At 39.6% G+C, this 19,408-nt stretch overlaps 1 protein-coding gene across 5 annotated transcripts in view; it reads right to left on the bottom strand.

Annotated features, from left to right (window-relative positions):
- Nucleotides 1–19,408, bottom strand: part of CDK14 (cyclin dependent kinase 14) — a 283,282-nt gene that overhangs the window by 210,229 nt on the left and 53,645 nt on the right. For 4 of the 5 annotated variants that reach the window (XM_026039394.1, XM_026039392.1, XM_026039390.1 and 1 more), the window contains exon 2: nt 6,146–6,391. In XM_026039394.1, coding sequence (XP_025895179.1) covers nt 6,146–6,376 — 231 coding nt within the window. In that variant the 5' untranslated portion in view covers nt 6,377–6,391. Of the gene's footprint in view, nt 1–6,145; nt 6,392–19,306; nt 19,393–19,408 lie in introns of those variants that run through there. The other variant, XM_026039391.1, reaches the window with a different exon arrangement.

Below are 19,408 nucleotides of genomic sequence, written 5' to 3' on the forward strand. Positions count from 1 at the left end.
AGGATAAAACCATTTAACGGGGAAAAAAAAGAATCCCATAATTAATTAATCAGACACTAAACAACTGGTCAGTGAGAAGTTGGCCTTACTGGAAAGCCATTGAAAAGGTAACCTTCATACTAGGGAAAAATCTTTCCCAAAACTCAAACAGAAAAGACAGATGAGATGCTGTTACAGAATGGAGCAAACATCCTCAAGCTGCTAAGAACTGGAAGTCCCAAGACACCATGAAAGTCAGCACAGATTGTGTTGGATCATGTTACCTGCAAGAGTAAACTGGCAGACTGCACTACAGACAGGTCTACTTTTTTGGCCTTCAGAAAACAACAGTTGAACTAGTTTATGTTATTGCTTCACTTTTGGAATGTAGTTTCCATGTAGCTTTATTATTATTAGCTTACATCTTTCCCGGTGCCACAAAACTAGTGTAACCACTGAGCACCAGGAGTGATGATCTTTAGTAGGTTGGATGATAGTAACCAAGATCAGATTTTTTTTTTCCCTCAGGGAAAGGAAATGCAGATCAGAGTAACATAGATGGAAAGAGTATGCCAAAATGCTGAGCATGCAATAGAAGAAGCCAGCAGTTCAAATTGATGTGGATTAAAAATAACACAGACGAAAAGAAATGAGAGGAAACAGTCTGCTAGGACCAGGTCATTTTAAGTAGCCCCTTCACCGACACGGATTGCAGCAGGGATAACAGGATTATCCCGAGGCCTTGCCGTACAACTTCTTACACTGTATTCCCATGTGAATACCTGCCTTTCACAGAAATTTTCCAAACCTATGTAGTAAAGAAAGCTTTAATGGCAATTACATTGAGGACCACCTGATTATTCTTATATACAAGCTGTGTGGGTTATGTCTTTATGAATTTTTCATAACCACAAAACAGCTTGTGAATGTCACACTTCACCATCACACTCCTGAGCTTAAGTTTTAAATAGACTTTTTTTTTTTTTTTTAAACTGCAGGATATTGAACTTCAATATAAAACTGTCCTCAAGGGAAAAATATTATGTTCACAGCTCCACTGTAAATTATTTAAAACCAAAAAGGATCTCTTTTGATATATGCCTCAGAAGAAACTCAAAGCTAGAAAAATTTGAGAATAACGGGTAGGCCCAGAGGCTTCAGACCAGATTGCAMAAAATGAATCTATTTATTTATATATTTTAAACAAAAGCTTTTCTCCCTTGGCACAAAGGCAAAGCTTTCCTTACAGAACTATATGTAAGTTTCACAATAATTTGCTTTTTTTCTTTTGGTTTTCTTTCAGTTCCTACATGCAATAATYGGTCAATTTGACCTTTTTTTTTCCCCCTTTCTTTTTAAACATTGCAATTTGGACTGTTCTGAAGGACAGTGCTCAAAGGATGCAGAGATGTACAAGAATCCAAACTGAATATTAAACAGAGGTATCCTAATGTCCAATTCCCCTCCTGTCACTTACATCTTTCAATCTCTTCAGGATACAGCCATAAATTAAGAGCAACGTGAGACGGAGTTTCCATAGAGCACTTTCTCAAAGGGCACACCAAGTTTTTAAAGCTGTTTTCTTGTGCTCCAGACTATTAAAGCATAAGAGCTGGATCAACTACTACTTTTTATCATTTAAACATTACCCTGCAAATAAAATATATACACACACAGGAATATAAATATATATATATACACACACACACATACAGACATCTATATCTCCTTGTCCTTGAAAAGAAAAATCAACTCTCTACACTGATCTTTGGAATTACTTTACATCCACAAAAAGCCCACTAGGAAGGGACATAGTTACCCTTTAAGTAATGGATTCATAAATATAGAAAAGGTTTCTTACACCAGAACAGACTGGTAAGCAGGGCACACAAAGTGCTAAGGCAGAAACAAAAGATGTTGTACTTTGAGACAAACTCCTGACTACGGCTAATTCGCAGTTGCTCTATTAATAAGCAAGTCGTGTTTCTGCTTTGCAGTTAGATCTCTTATGCAACAGATTCACAAAGTGTGAAGAGAATCAATTCATGCATATTGATGCATTTCCTTTTAGATGAAAGTTGCATATAATACAACTGAAAATTAAAGTTAGAAAAGGAGACAAAAGGCATTAGTGCAAAAATTAGTGCAAAAAAAAGGAGCAGCAACACCCTACTCAGCCAATTCATTTTCACCCCAGGGTGTATTTTACATTTATGTGAGTAGGTAGTGTTTCACTACATTTAGATTTAAATAAGTAACTGAAGGGTAGTGTGCATAACCTGGCATGACATTTGAATTAGCTGATCATTGCCATGGATCTTAAGCCAATCAAAAAATAAACACTGCTGTGTACCATCAGGTAACTAAATCTTCACCAGATGTCCAGGTTATAAAATATGCAAACTTCTATTTACGTACTGTGCAACAGTATTATTTTAGTATATAAAATGTGTACCTCATATACAATAAAACTTTATCTTAAACTAGAGAACAATAAATAAGGCCAAATGCCCAGAAAGGAGGAATCTCAAACAGATTCAAAACATCATCTGAAACAAGTATATTTTTGGTGGAGAGGGCTTTGTTTTTGAGTTGTCCTTCCCCCACTTCCTCCTCAGCCAGTTTATTCTACTCTTTATTCTTTTGTAAGAGAAAACCAAGATTCTTTATTTTGTAGGCAAAAGATTTTCATGCTGATAGTCAATGAAGATGTATATCTGTGCACAAACATATATGAAGTTTAATTCTAACTCCAGAGAAGCTGACAGGTGCCCTCTGACAAATTCAACTTTTGAAAGGCTAGATTTCAAGCCGGAGCTGTCTGCTCAACAAGCAGCCACTATTAGTYACGCACCAGGCCTGGAGCGGAGCTTAACAGCAGCTGTGCTGGCCAAGCTGCCTCTGCCAACGGCGGCCAATGGGGCACGCACGGCTAGGCCTAGGCCCAGGCCCAGGYCATCCCATCCAGGGGAAGAGCACCCAAACAGCAAGCCCAATACATTAAAAGAGCATATGTGGGTCCTGATGAAAGTTTTATTCAGTAATAGCATTCAAAGAGTTTTGTACTCATTCATAGACGTTTTATTTCTTCTTACAAAAAGAAAACATGAAAACTAAATACAATGTTACTCTATTACACAATGACTACTGAACCATCAGGTAAAATGACTTTAAAGTTTTTTCCTTCTTTTGAAAGGATAACGTGCTCRCTCACTCCTCTGTGCTCTGGCACTAATGAATGACACCGAATGCTGCAGGGTTGTGGAGAGCTGCGACATCACCTGCAGAAGTTTACTTCATGTTCAAGAGCGAACGATTTAGTTCCTGAGTGGTAGCGTGAGGGCAGGAATGCTGAGCCCCAGCTCTCCCAGACTTCTCCATGTGCCCTCTCTCCCSTGGAAGAGCAGAGCTTTCACCCACCAACAGCAGAAGCTTCAGAAAACACAAAACGGACGATGTATTCCTAGGTGATCCTCACACATGGAAGCTGGTAATTGCCAGGCAGCCAGCAAGTCTGAGCCTAATCTGARCAGAACCTAGTGCCCTAGGCCTAGACCATCTAAAGATGGTCCTTCAGGAGCCATCTTGAGTCTAGAAGGAAGCCACTTGCAGTTCCCACACCTCTAGTAATGAAGTGTGGAAAGTGAAAATTGCAGGTTGCGTTCATCTACCAGCATATCTTAAAAAGAGTATGGAAAGCACAGCCAGACTGGAAGCAAATGGTCTATCTGTACCCACTACGATCCAGCACAACATCCTCAGCAGAGTATTTGCAGAAACTGAAATGCCAGTTTGGATTGGTATCATCCACACCAGGGACGCTTTCTCCAGAGACCCAAGGTACAGTTCAATCCTGGTGGAAAGGAAAAGAGAAAGCAGCAAGCATACCTGCTACCCAACACCAGCACTCAGACAAAATGAAGCTAAAATCCCTCAGTCAATCCATGTGTTATTCAAAATAAGAGAATGGTGAATTCCCACCACCAACCGCACATACAAACACTCAAGGACACGTCCTTGAGGCACCACATCCAACACAGAGGAAATGCGGAGTTGGCTCGATGACTTCAATGTAGACGTAGGGCCAGGCCATGTGTGACCCRTGACCAGCACGGAGGCCACCACTGCCCCTTGCTGAAGCTACTTCTTTTCCCTTCCATTGACACAGGCACCGTCACTATGCCGTGAATTATTTTCCCTTGGGAGTCTTTACGATCACTCTTATGAGCAAGAGTAAGAAATGACTCATACTGCCTTGCAGCAGTGAGAAAGAAGCCACTTCACAGACCAGAGCTCTGTAAACCGGGTAGAACTACAAGAAGTTTAAAAAAAAATCAGACTATATTTCAGGAAATTCCTATGTATCTACTCCAACGCAGAAGAAGCCCCTACCAATTCCATGCAACTCTTCATGAGAGAAGATCAGCAAAGCTTCTTGTTTAGCTAGGGCTGTAGCCAGACACATGCAAGCTGAGGAGGCATTAATATCATTTACATGGGAAATCACTGGGATCCTTGGAGATGGCGTGGGTCCTCTGGGAAATAGGAGCAAGACTTCGGGTAAAGATGTCAAAATACATCTGCTKCAAAAATTTGGAAGCAAAAGCAAACCAAAGCTTCTAGTGTTAACAGAAAAGAAGAATGTGAAGCATTCACTGAAATGAGTACTAGTTTTTAAGAGGAAAAAGCAGCGATGGGAAATGAGCTAATGCTACAAACAAAACCCAAAAACTTCAATAGCAAATTCATTTTAAATTAACAATTGTGGTGCCAAATAATAAACAGGCACCAAATATAATTTGCTTTTTTTTAAAACTTGCATCAGACACCGAGCTTTTCATTTTCTAAAAAGAGTTAAGAATTATTTTAGAACATGTTAATAAGAAAATAAATAGCYATAGACTGAATAACATGAAAAACAATGAATATACATGGCTGAAATGCCTGCATGAAGCAACTACCTCCAAAGCAAGCTGAAAAAAACCAGTCCTGCTTTGGGGATTGTAATGGCTTTACAGCTGTTCTCCATTCACRCAGAACTCCTTGTTATGGATTGATCTGGAACATGCAGGAGACATCTTTGGCAGCAAATATATATCATGACATGATGATGGAAAAGCAAATTTATTTTTGTTATAGATGGTTACATTTTAAAATGCAACCTTTTCTACAAAGGACAGTCCCTTAGAGGCATGACATCTTACCTGTTAGTTCACCKGGGCTAAACAAAGCTCATCTACAGAAAATAAATTTCTGGCATTTCTTTTTAGAAGTTGGACAGAATTTAGCCAAACTTCTGAACAGAGGGACAGATGATGTCCACAAGACTGGGAGACAATGTTGTAGGAAGAGGCAATCAACCTTTTAAGCTATTTTCATGCCAAGTAATAACCGAAGTATTATACGCATTCTGCTTAGATCTGTAATCTTCAACTCAAAGGTCACATTATTATGGATTTTTCCTGCCAAAGCATAACAGAAATAGTTTTTCAATAATTCTGAAGGTCTCTTGGGGAAAATCTGTCTGGGCTTTATTCATAAAAGATATGACATTTTATCTAGTTTTTCTTCAAAATACTAAAGAAAAGAAATGGTAATGTATTACCAATCCCTTCTCAGCTGATTTTGCTTACATACACATRTACACATACCAATTCTGCCAGGTTAAAAAAACAAACCACATTTTTACTATTTTAGTTTTGACAGAATTTTCAAATGTAAATAAACACTGTCAAATGTTATTTATTCTGAGGTTTCTCCAAAACCTAAATCTAAAAAACAAAAGAGCAACTCACAGGGTTCCCTAAATTTCCCCCTTCATAAAAAAGCAATCTTCAGCAAAAATGCTTCACAGACATATAGAAGCTGTAACACCCCAAGAGAAACAGGACTGTAAAATGCTTGAGATACATTWGCTACTATCTGAGAAGAATCTCAAAGTTCACTGCTTTTTCAAGTTTTATTTTCACATTTTACATACACATATGTATGTGTGTATACATGTATATCCACACATACTTTATATCYTACAGCTAAACACAAAACACTTTCAGCAGCAGCCACAAACTCCTTGCTTTAAGTACTCCTTTCCTTTGTAGGAGAGAAAACATGTATTCAGTGCTGTTTATTCCACGAACTAGTACATCTACAGGTGTTAGGAACTTACGGAGCTGGGGCTGGAATGCCGTCGGACTTTGGGCGATTCCTTCCCTGCAGACGATGTTTTGAAGTTGATGCAAGCATTGTTCTCCGAGTGAACCCTCTTCACTTGATTCGTTGGCTTCTCAAAGGGGTCAAAGCTACTCTGCGTCCTCTGAACCCTGACTTTCTTATCCTCAGGAATTGTATCCAGAGGTTTGATCACTGAATCCATTCCCTGGCAGTTCCGTGTAGACATCTTTGTGACACATATCTGAAAGGAAAAAATATTATTTTTTTTTAAATAGTATTCATTGACTGTTTTACAGGCTTAGAGTGCATGGCACTCCACATTTCAGCTTGAAAAAGGCACCAGATTTCGTAACAATTCATTTTCTATTTCAATTTTATGACTGCAAACTACATATGTATTTTATATGGTGGACAAACACTAACAATGGTATCAATAAAAAGCACACACTTGCACAGTGTAATAAAAGACCTTGAAAGACAGAAGCCTGCATAAAGTTCATACATATGTGTATTTTCTCTCAACATCTACAGTCTGTTCTTTGTAACAGTGCCACTTGACTGCTTTTTCCCATCTATTGACTGATATCTGCAAGAAGTATTGATCTCCACTGCTTAAAATTGGATGAGACTAAACTTAAATAAATGATATTTTATGTGTGAATTCAGTGCTGTCCTGCAGGAAAAAAAAACCCCACAACCTAGTGTATTATTGTATTTTTAAATAATGCTTATACCACGTTATTGTTATTATCACCATATGTCCCAGCAACTCAAATCAGTAAATCAGTTCCCAGGCTCTGGAACGTGAGAGCCCAGCTGAGCAGCACACTAAAGCACAGAAGTGCAATTCTTCCTTACTGCAGAGCACGATTCTGCCRAACTGCAAACTCTGCAACTTCCTTCCTAATCCACCAAAACATGAATAGTGCTTGTTCAAAAGGAAAAAGAACTGAAAGTGGGGATATTCCAGCTTCACAATTTTATATATATTGTGTTAGGCTATTCTAATTTATAAGGTATTTGTTAAAGCCATATAGTTGTAGGTTTTTTTTCTTTCTTTCTTTCTTTCCTTTTTCTTTTACTGGAGCCTCTGTTTCTCTACTCAGGCATTAGAGACTCAACTTTCCATAGAGAAGAGAAGGAATATTTTTAGCTCCCATGGCTATGGGGAAAAGACATAAATCATGATGCAAGCAGACCCTAGAGGCTCCTTAAATCATAAGGCAAATCTAGAGAACCCATAATATATTTTCTCAAAGATCATTTGTAAGTATTTAAGGATAGATTGTTTGTATATTATTAGTAGTATTAATTTGCTATCAATTGTACTTTTCACATATCTACAATTAAACAAACATAATATTCATTCATGCACATACAGACAAAGCATCTTTGAAAACCTGTCATCATAAAATGGTCACAAGTCAGACAACTGTGTTAATACACATATTTAAACGGGGCTCTTCTCCCATAACCCAAAGAACCTCCAATACAAACCTGTCCCAATATATGCTTTGCAGTTTCCTTTGTGGAATTCTGCACCTTGAAATCCAATTTATTCCAATTGTTCCTAGAAGTAACAGATAACTCTACCTGGTGTTTTTGCTGTGGTGTGATTTTAAAGATCCACTATAACAAGTGATCACATATTCTGCATGATTAAAGTCCACCTGTAGCACAGTGCCAAACTGCCATACAGRAGCTCACCTTTAACTGAGGGACGTTACTAGCATTACCAATCAGGCTTTACATGGATCTCCCTTTCTTCTTATTCCCATGGTCTCTCCAACCTAGCCAACTTTTAAGGTCAAGCCCTTTTCATTCCAAATGAGCTGCTTTAGCCAAAATTAGAGCAATTACATAGTTCTGGGGTATTTCAGTTACTTCTAAAGGAGAAAGAATTTTTGCATGAAGATTTTCTAATTAGCCTTCYTGCAAAATTAATATTTTCCCCCCCTCCAACAACTTACACAAGCAGGCATGCATCCACTGTGCTTTCCAGACCCATATAATGCTTGCTATCAACAAAGATGTTTTGACATAATGTGATAGAGCAAGATGAAAGTGTTACTCTATCAACACTGATACAAGCAAAACAGAAAATGAGAAGTATTCCTCAGTTTCCAGGATCTTATGATGCAGAAAGCCAGGGCAGAGTGCCAGGGGAAAAGGTTCACCAGCTGTACTTGTCTTCCTTTCAAATTACCAGAGGCCACCTGTAGCTGGGTGCATGTTTGCAATCCACAGCTATAAATACACCAGAGATAATGATGCTGTGATTGCTGCTCCCTGTTTTTTTTCCACTGGAAAACTCATCTCCCTGTCTAAGTAACACAGACTAAGCAAGCATTGCATTAAAAAACAAAACAATAAAATCCCCATCCATACATTTGCAACCTGTTAGTTCTTACTGATCATCTCCCTAGCACAAGCAGCAAGAATTTGGAATTCGATACTGAGGGGACAGCACTTTCACCTGCTGGCCACCAGGCCAAAGCTGGAGTAGGATAAAAATATATATATATATATATTGCCTGAACAACATTTTAACAGCCAAGTGCAAACTTTCAAATGACTAGAAGCAAAACATACATCGACTAGTCCCCTTCTCACAGAAGGCACATCTTGGGGAGCACTGGGGACCCAGGCTGAGCACTGTGCCCAGGCCATCAGCAACAGGGCCTGCAGAGACATGTGGACAGAGACACCGTGTCCCACATCGTCACAGAGGGGCAGCTCTCCACTTTTCACTCACGGGTATCAACAACCCCACGACATTAACAAAATATTCTCCCTTTTAGTGAMCACTGACCACAACACACTGGGAAACCAACACAATCAGCAGTCCACATTTCCAATCTGTCTGTCTTAACTTTGAAGAAAAACAGTAATTAACTAGTTTTTACCGCACCTTCTCTCATTGCTAGGCAAAGTCAAATTTAGCACTGCAGCTTTGCCCTGTAAAACCTGAAAGGTGCAAATCTGAAACCACAGCACCGAGCACTGGCTCTAAGTTCAAAATTACATCCCCAAGGTTGCATTACCACACGGTAACTTCAGCTTTCCCTCCTTCAGCAAGCGCCAGGCTACCACACAGCCCTGCTCTTTTCCTGCCGCTGGGCACAGACTGCACAGCCCAGCCATGCTCAAGCTTCAGCTGGTGCCACAACTGATTTTACAGCAACTTCTTATGCAACTAAGGCACAACGCACTGAGCAAGGCTGACACGTAAGGTAGTGGGAGATCTTGCGCATCACATTCAACTGGGATGACCAGATCACAATGAAGAACAGCACAGGTTTGAACTTGTGTATTACATTAATTCAACCTTTTAAGTGTCCTTTTTTTCCCCCTTTACTGCTTAAAAGATGGATTCCTAAACAATATATGCAGATATTTAAGCTCAGATGCTGTATGCTTTTAGAAGTGCAGACCACTGCCCTTTGCCTGTTAGCTCCTTGCTGGTAATGAGGAGAAGGCTACCAAAGCCTCCCAGCTTCTTCTCAGCAATTTTCTCTTTGCATGAGAGATAAGGGACCATTCTCCAAATAAAGCACAGTATTTGTCACAACAGACACAGGTGCACAGCCATGAAAATGACTATCTAGCAAACAGCAAACGCCTTTAGGCGGTTTTAATTACTAATTAATAACTGCTTTTTCAGTTTAAATCATCATACAGGAAAACATAAAGGCAGGCTGACATGAAGAGAATTTTTGCCCCTTTAGGAAGCTGTACAATGACTGGTAATCCCCACCCCAGCCCACCCCCAAAACTACATTCAAAGCAAAGGTTCCAGCCGTGCTATGCAATTCCCTCTCAGTGGTATGGGCTATTTCAGAAAAATACGTGGCTTTTAAAATAGATGAAATGAAGTCACTGTTATCACTTTCAGAACAGATATTTCTGACAGCAGATCTAATAACTTTGGGGAACAGAGGAATCCTTTCTTTGTTTATCTTTCAGAACAGATATTTCTGCCAGCAGATTTAATAACTTTGGGGAACAGAGGAATCCTTTCTCGGTTTACTCCCTCTCTCTTTTTTAGAGTAAACTGGATAAAAAAAGTCCAATCAACTTAGTACTTTTAATAACTATAGATTATTACAAGCRTAACAGGCTACATGCCCAAACGCTCTGTCATACAAGGAGCACGTGAGCAGACATTACTTCCCTGCTCAACAATGCATAAAAAGGCTCAAGAAAGTCRCTGTCTGATTCACTGCCTCTCACCTTGGACAAGCTAAACTGCTCAAAACATTAAATGGAAAAGGRGCCACATCCATTTCTTATCACCGAAACCCCCGCCCAGCAGGAATCACAGCAACTTCAGAGAAAAATGATGAAAAACAGCAGTAAGCAAGAACAGCTACACAAGCAGACTTAATACCCCAAAATGGCACCTACTGTATGGGAGGAAAAAATGAGATAAGACAAAAAAAGGTAGTTATCTATAGGTTATTCATACAAACAATTGGTATATAGAAGAGATGAATCCCTTAAACCTCTGCTTCAGTTTCCAGATCAAGATACTAGAACACCTGAAGTCCAGTGTTCAGTATCTCCCTTTGGAAGGAGCCTTGCTCCTCTCCGCAGAAAACAGCACAGACCCACARTAACTCACTCCTCATGTCTAAGTGTCTTTCTATCAGTTCCGAGGCCACACTCAAACTATCGAAGGATCCAATGACTATGGGAGAATATATAATTTGCCAATGGAAATGTTCCTATCCAGTAAAGCAGCAGTACTAACAGTTTAGTGCCCTAGAACTCAGGAGGGAAAATAAAAAAAAAAAAAAAAAACCACAAACCTGTCAACCTAGGTGCAATCAACAAGATTTAATTAACCTGACAATTACCTTCCTTATGTAAGGGTCCCTAATGTAAAGTACAGGGTTGTTTCTCCTCTGGTGGCTTTGCTTTTGCTACTAAGCAGCATAACAATATTCCAGGCAGCCACCAGAACCACCTCTCATATCTCCTTCATTCTGCTCTCCCAGATGCCTGAAACGCACTTGGTTTTTATTTTCTTTTCCCCACAATTATTTACCCAGTTCTGGTTAAAAAGGTAAGGTCAAAAAGAGATGATGAGAGCAAAGTCATATCTGACACTTAAAACATGCACCCCAACGACCCACCATGCTATTGTATGAAGTGCTTTTACTCTACTTTTGACAGAAACAGAGAAAGGAAGATTAATATAGCAAATCAAAACAGGCATGTCAGCTGCAGTGTTACTTAGGCCATTATAGTTTGCCAATATAAAGCAAAATAAAAAAGCAGCTTCACAAAAGTTAGTGCACTCTCAAGTATTCTTTAGTATTTCTCTCTGTGGTTTTCTTTCGTTGTTTTTAAAATAAGAACTATCACCACCTACCTAGAACCAAAAAAAAAAAAAAAAAAGAAAAGCCACACACTTTAAATTCCCCAATTTTAGAACCACACAAAAAACTCATAGCATAGATCACATTCTTCCACTTTCTGCCTCGTGGATCAGGCTCAGAAGACGATGCACAGCAGACAGCAACACCTGGGACAGCCTTTTTTCCTCTCATCCTACTCAGTCCTGCAAGCAGTTTGTGGAGATCCAAAGCTGCTCTAGGATAAACAGGCTTAGTCATGATGACATCAGTAAGGCTCCCCAGCCTACAGTTTCCTACAGCCTCACCTCAGCCTTACAGTATTTACCATATCTCAAGACCATGTCTGCAAGTAGGCAACTTTTCTTCCCAAATAAATCACTGAAGTTCTACAGTTGATCACATGAGCCTGAACTCAAGAGTGTATTTTTGCTCCATGCATAAAGTCCACAATAAAAATTTAAAAGCAGTATAATAATTTACAGAATCATGTTTAAAGATAGATACCATTTTGATATATATTTTATGCCACCTCAAACATTATTCCCCATTTTCCATCTGAGATTAGTGTTAAATATATACATATATTTATCAAATTTGATTACCAAGATACTGCTTTTACAAATTCAGTTAACAAGATACCAAGATTACCAAGATCACTGCTTCAGCCCCACCCTCACACATACCCTTTTTTTTCATTATGGGCAAAATCAACAGGGGAAAGAGCTCCATAAAAGGACTCTTAAAGCCAAGACTGCTGGATCAAATGATTTGCTACTTAAGCCAAGGTCATCCCTATAGCATGTACAGAATGAAAGTGATCACTTAAAAGATGCTTTTCTTAAACTTCAGCATGACAGACAAGGCCTCCTACCACACAGGAGAAACAAAATTAATCAATGTTTATGAAGTGCAAAGAAATACTACTCTAAAACTCAGAATCTATTTTAGGAAGACTCACTCAGTGTGTTTTCCAACCACTATATTTATCACCCTACAAAACTGAAGCAATTTCATTTTGGTCATCCAGTACATAAGGATATACATAAAATAAAACGGTCATCCATTTTCTGGTGCTTCCTTATTGGTCATTCCCACTGAGTACATCCTAGAAAAAGCAGGCAGTTGGGTGAAGAACAGAGCAAACATCCAAACTTCTTACTGATAAATCAAAACATCTCAATTCTCACAACTGTTCTGTTCCAGAAGAAATATGGAAGAACCCAATACAGAGAAATTCAAGCTCCATGAGGAAAAGGTTAAAAACAAAATGCAGAATGTCTTGAGGCAAAGAAGTCACTTAACCTCTCTCCAAATCCATAATTCTGTTGATAAAAATGAGAATAATGTTCCTGCCCTTACCACAAGGAAAAAGTGGGAGTACTAATTAATTTCGTAAAGCACTAGGGCTTTTAAAGTGACATGTTATAAAGATACAGATTATAATTTGTAGAACCAAATCCCTCTGGAAGGTAGCACAACAATCTCATTATTGAAGAGAATAGGACTTAGCACTTGCATTTAGCTGACAGATGGGTAAAAAAAAGGAAAAAAAAMGTCAGTAGTTGAGTGACTACTAACCAAACAGCTGAGTAGCTGGAGAGCATAAGGCTGGCATTAATTTTCCCTGAAAAAGGATCCTATCTGGATATGAGTTTCTACTGCCTTTTCTAAATATTTTATTTTCTAGTGCACTTTGGTACCATGAAAATTGAGCACTGGAGAGTCAGCTGCAGATTCCAGCAGCACTMAAATTTGACATGCTCTGCCGGTAAAACATAATCCAGGAATGTTTGGGAGTATTGTGAGCAGTTTTATTCAAAATAAGCCCAGACCCGGCAATGCTGACAGTTACTGTCTTTGGGGAGCAAAGCACGGGGACGGATCTGTCTTGTCACAGCCCCAAGGGCCGCGAACAGCCCTGAGGCCTCCAGCTCCACAGAGAGGAAGGGCCAGCAGCAGCTGCCGCGGAGGCCCTTGCATCCACACGGAGAAACAACGGATTGAGAGGAGAGCTTATGTGTTGGGAAAGCAGGGGGCCGGCTGCAGGAAGAGATCAAGGACGAGTGGGGAGATAAGGGACCGACTAAAATTGTGAAGGGTGTAGTAGCGTGTAGTGCTAGAAGACATCAGCAGGGTCGTCTTTCCTACTGGAATGAGCAGCCCAGGAAGGCTCCAAGTTAAGTGATGTCCCTCAACACTCACATAATCTGACATACCAGCTCTTTGGTTGGAGCAAAGCCTTTTGATGGGCACAGCTAGAAAGACCAGCTGGAGAACTTCAGTAAAACAGAAAAATAAAGAAACAAAGAAAACAACACAGAAGGACAAGAAATAGAATAACCACCACACAAGGCAGCACAGAAGGACAAGAAATAGGATAACCACCACACAAGGCAGCAAGATAAAGAAAACAATACTGAAATAAACACTTTCTTCCCCGTCATCACAGCCAGTTTTGTGTGGTAACCTCTGTGGGCAGCAGGCTCAGCTGCACCGCACACCTGTAATGAGCAGCTCAGTTTTATTTGTTCAGCTTTCTGCGGATACGAAGCTTGCTGGGAAGTAGCAAATACAACAGGAAGCAGGCTTAAGACTGAAAGGGAAAACCAATAATAGCTTATTACACTTGCTGTACTTCGCACAAACTTATTCTCACAAATGTCTCACAGCCTGTTTCAAAGGCTTATTCCCAAAATGGCCATTTTATTTTTGAATTTAAAGCTGATGTTACGCCAACTGTCCTTGTCATATGGAAGAAGACAAATATAAAAAGGTCACAGAAGTGCCAGATGGAAGCGTTTTTACGCTGGAAGTTCTGACATTAATTCTCTGTGTTTGTCTAAAACACTGAACTCAGGAAGCAGATTTAATGTCTGGGCTGAATCGCTCAGTGAGAAACAAGTCCCTTGCATGAAAGGGCCAGACCTGAGGTAGGAAACCCAAAATTGCACATCTAAAAAGATATTGCAGCACCTGAATCAAGRGAAAATTAGGTATTATACTGCAGCTCTTTATAGTCACTGCTTAAATCTTCGTCTTCCCCAAAACCTTCAGTATAATGTATTCAGTTAAATTAGTAGCTAAAATTCAGCACGTTTACWGGAGGAAGCACAATCCTGGGAGTCAGGAATTACTACACATGATGCTGTATCCCTTGGATTTTGCAAGGCAGAGTTGAGCATTTCTAAAATTAATAATCTTTATGTTGATATTGCCCCAATTCCAGAAATGTGAGTTTTCTCTCCATTAAAATTGATGTTCCCCTCATAGGGGGAAAAGCATGACTCTGAAGAGAATTCAGATTGGATTTTAGGCGTCTAAATACCCCTCTCATGTCTCCAAACCAAAATCCTGCTTTGTGGCAACAGCAGTCAGAAGAAGTCATTTGAGGACAGGGTCCCAGCTAAAGGTCACGCAGAAACCCTGACAGCCAGAACATGCATAAAAAGAGACAGAAACTTAACAGAGCTGATCTAACAGGGCGTTTTGCTCTATTTCTGTACTGCAGAATCTTACAACAGTATTACTAAAGACTGGCAAATTATTTTTTCCCTTTACTTGCCTCATGTCCAGCTCTATTACAAAGTACCTAGCATGTTATAGGGCATTCAGCTTTTAATCTTAGATTTAGGCTACTGCTTCCACTAACCGAGTACACCCTTCATGGTGTCCAAAACCAGGAGGGCCCTTCCTCCACTTAACCAAATGGATTGACATAGGACCAGATAAACAGAGGCATCAAGGTGGAAGATACATCTTGCCATGATCTGCATCAGCCAAAGGCTCCTCAGCTGCCAGCAGGATGGTGAAGAAAGTGTCTGCAGATAAACTGCTTCCCACGACACCCTGACAGGTGGTTTCTATATTCTTTTACTTAGTTACTCATTTCTAGCTGTTGTCTATCCTCCTCTGTAACCATATGAACAGCATTTAAAAATAAGGATTAAAAAATATTTTCAGCCCCTTTCCCATATCAGCCTCCTGCTCCAACAGATGGTTACATGTGCCAGTGCAAGTTTAGACAATTTTCCTCACATAAATGCACGATTAGTAGCTTTGTATTAACATTATATTAAGCCTGTCTGAGCTTACAGGTTTGTATTTTTATTCTCTCCTCCAACACTCCTCTCTGACCGTGAAGTAATGAAAGATATATCCATAAATGCAATAGATCTTCCCAGGATAGCATCCTAGTGCGAGAAATCTTGAGGGAAACAACAGCAAAATGTTCTTTTTTGCTGAAATCTGAGGCCGTGTCCATGAGGTTTTTAGGGAAATAAATAGTAAACAACTCAAACACTTGAAAAATTAGCCTCACCTAGTTCTTTTAGGCTCCTCTTGGCCTATCCTATCAACTTCTTGGTTCTCCTATGGCCACCATCAAGGTGTCACATACCAAAATGGAAACCAGAATAATCTTTGTAAAATAAATGAATTTGCAGATACAATGATTTTCCAACCAGCTTTTGTAAACAACAAACATCTATGACAACAATCTTTATCACACTAAGGCAGTTCGCTATATGGTCCACTATAAATCCATGGAGGTCTCACGTACTTTCACCAGACTCTAAAAAAAGTACCTTGCAAAAGAAATGTCAAGGCTAAAATGCCAAGTCAGTTGGGTTCTTCTTTCTTCACTCAGACCAATTCCCCTATAAATACTTTTATTTACTTACTATCTTCTTACTATCTTTACCTAAAGCTAGAGGAAGCTTTAGGTAACATGTTCTTCATTTCATTCAACTACTACATTTCCAATTCTCRTTCTGGCTCCAAGAAAGAAATCTCTCCTGCTCATACGTGCTTCATCCCCGAGGTCAGAACCTTGCAGCTTGAGAAATGCAGCTTCCAAGGCAGAGCAGTGTCACACGGCAGATAAGCTCCTCGAGCCATTTCGGATTGCTCCCTGACACCCTGGCWTTGACAACTGCCTTTGACAAGGTATCCTCGATCAAATCAGCACAGTATAATGGGAAAGACAGAAAAGGGGTGAAAACACTGTCATTATTTTCCTGTGCAAGTACTCTCCAGAAATCTGAGTAACCTGTATTCCTACTGAGTCTCCTAGGAACCTCAGTAACGACCATTTGCAAGCTTTCTGCCAGTGTTTTCCTCTTCTGAAAGCCTGAATTTGGATGAGGATGACAAGCCCAGCTTCACAAACAACTAAAGACTAAAGAGTCTTCATCTGTGTTTGAATCTCATGCACCTGACTTTTTTTGCACCTTGTTTTTTTTCTTTTTGTCAGTTAAATGTCTTGGCTGCATAACTGCACATAGTTTGAATAAAACATCTTAAAGGAATTTTCCAGCAGCTTTTGCAGATTTGTCAAACTTGAAGTTGCATAAGAGAGTTTCCAAGCAAAATGGTGTAAGAAGGCACAATAAAGCTGGCCTCCACATATAATATGCTACACTGGAAAACAGCTGGAAAGTTGTGGCATCTCAAACTATTCAAAAATATGAGGAATGTTACAGCTAATCCTTTATGGTAAAGATGTACCAAACTTTCAAAATGACAGYGAGAAGAGCTCACCATTCACAAAGACAACTGTAATTTTATAAGATAATTTCTCAGCCTGGCACAGGGATAATGCTGAATCTTCAACAAACAAGGCATTTCAACGGAAAGCCTACAGTCACTGCTGCTACTTTGATGTGTTCATGGGGGAAGTGTGTGCTGCAGTAGATTTATGACTTCACTCAAATCAATTCTAAGGAAAAACTTGTAGCACTACCAAAGAGCAGAGCTTTCTGGAGCTGGTAGCAACCTGGGCCTCCAAAGCTGTGAGCTCATTTTGAATGAGGTCCTGCTTTCAACAAGCAAGTACTTCCAAGAGCCAAACTGATTAAAAAACATGTCTAAAGCTAAAATTAAAATGTTAACAAGTCGAGCCCTCCATCCCTTCCTTGCATTAAGTTTCTGCTCAAAATGTTTCACAAAACTGAGACAGACAGCAGGTATTTTGTATGTTTTCCCGCAAGGCTATGCCCCTCCCGGCAGTATAACTGCATTTTGTAATTATATCCTCTTCTGCATCTGAACTACTTTGCCAGTTACAGGAAATTCCTCACCGACCTCAGACTTTTGAGTGACGGTTCCACTGCTTCCTCAGCAGCAGCAAAACCCACCATTCACCCAACCCCCTTTCCAAGGCATCTCTTGTTTATGAGATTAAAAATGACATTTCTCTACCTGATATTCATCAGCAGAATCACATACTTATTCATTAAAACAAAATTGCAGGCAAGTCTGGACAAGCTGTACTTTTTGTTTCTTTGCACTTACACAAAGATTTAATAGGTTGGAACAGCACATATTAAAATATACTAAGCTAGTAGGATAAGAAGCATCMGAAATTAATTAAAGGAAGCTGAGCTTTCACAATACATAAACAGGCATTATGCTTATTTCTACTGCTTTTGTTCCTTTACTGCTCAATTGGCAACATTGGGTACTTTTCCCCTTTAGGTAAGTTGTATGACATTCGATGAAACTACAACTTTCTGCATAGCAGAATCAAAAAGTAACCAATATAACATCCTACCAAATTTTTACAACAGAATAATACAGAATGGTTCAAAAGCTTGCCAATTTGATATTTGTTACTAGCTCAGATTACTTTAAACTTCTATAACASCAGCTTAACTTTATCACAATCTTTTCGCAGTCAGAAGCTGCAGTGGGTCTCACAGCCACTGGGATAAAACAGCAAGTTCTACCACAGCACCAAGTTTGGCAAATTCTCTCCAAAAATTTGAAATGTTTGMAAAACAAAACCAAACCCCATAACTTCCACATCATTTCTAAGTAGTGCACCAACATAGCAAAAGTCACTGAAGAGGTAAAAATGCCTTCTAGGCCAGCTCGTAACTGATATAGAAACTTCAGAAAAAGTCCATCTACACAAAAACATGATAAATAAATGAAATCACAGTACTACTTCAGGGCTCTAGGAAAAGAAGAAAAAGCCCAACTGCTTCCTTTATGAAGGCAAAATGGTCTGTTTATGCTGTTGCTACAAAGATCCATGTCATTCCCTAATAAAAGCATAGGTGTACTTTATACTGCATTTAGCCAGTAGTGGAAAAAAATTAACTGATGTATTTGCTAGATCCTGAATTCAGAGGAACGGTTTGTATTATAACATGGAAAATATCAAGGAAATGCTTGAAAGAGATGCACATGACCAGTAACTTTGACAGGATACAACAAACACCCCCAGACCAAGAGTATTCACAGAGAGGCATTCCCAGAACTGCATCAACTCATGGAAGTCACGTATGTGAAGGACACTTGTCACAACAGACAGAGCTACTGCTGTAAGGGAGCAGCTGACATTAATGTTGTGAGAGCAGGAAAATAAAAGTCCTCAAGAATCTGCTACTTAACCCATCAGCTCCCCATTCACTTACTTTCCTGTCTCTGTATCAAAAGAAAAACCTGCCAAAGATGCCACAAGCCAATCTGGACCCACCTAAGGAAACTCAAGCTCAGAAAACAGAACATTTAACCTTTGCCTCTTGATTTAAGAGCAGTAACCARGTTTTCTTTCAGTTCAGAAATAGGCTCTGGAGCTCCCTGGTATCTCAGTGTCTCCACTATTTCAATTCAGACTCACTAGGACACTCTCCTTCATTTCAGCATGCTTTGTAAGATACAGCTATCATCACAAGAGCACCTGAAACATTTTAGGAAGAGATGTGGTTGGTGGAAATTCCAACCCCAGCAACATCAAACCAAACTCACAAAAGCAGACCCAAGCCTGCCTGACAGCCAAATATTTTCACCTTGCAAAGACTTTCCCAAAGAGAAATAAGAGGGATCAGCTCTGTGATTGAGGGTGGGTGGCTCTGCAGCTCCGACACTCTTTAAAAGACCTCCCCCCCCCC

This window comes from Nothoprocta perdicaria, unplaced genomic scaffold, assembly GCF_003342845.1.
Source record: "Nothoprocta perdicaria isolate Ctin4 unplaced genomic scaffold, notPer1 scaffold_23, whole genome shotgun sequence".
NCBI classification, from domain to species: domain Eukaryota; kingdom Metazoa; phylum Chordata; class Aves; order Tinamiformes; family Tinamidae; genus Nothoprocta; species Nothoprocta perdicaria.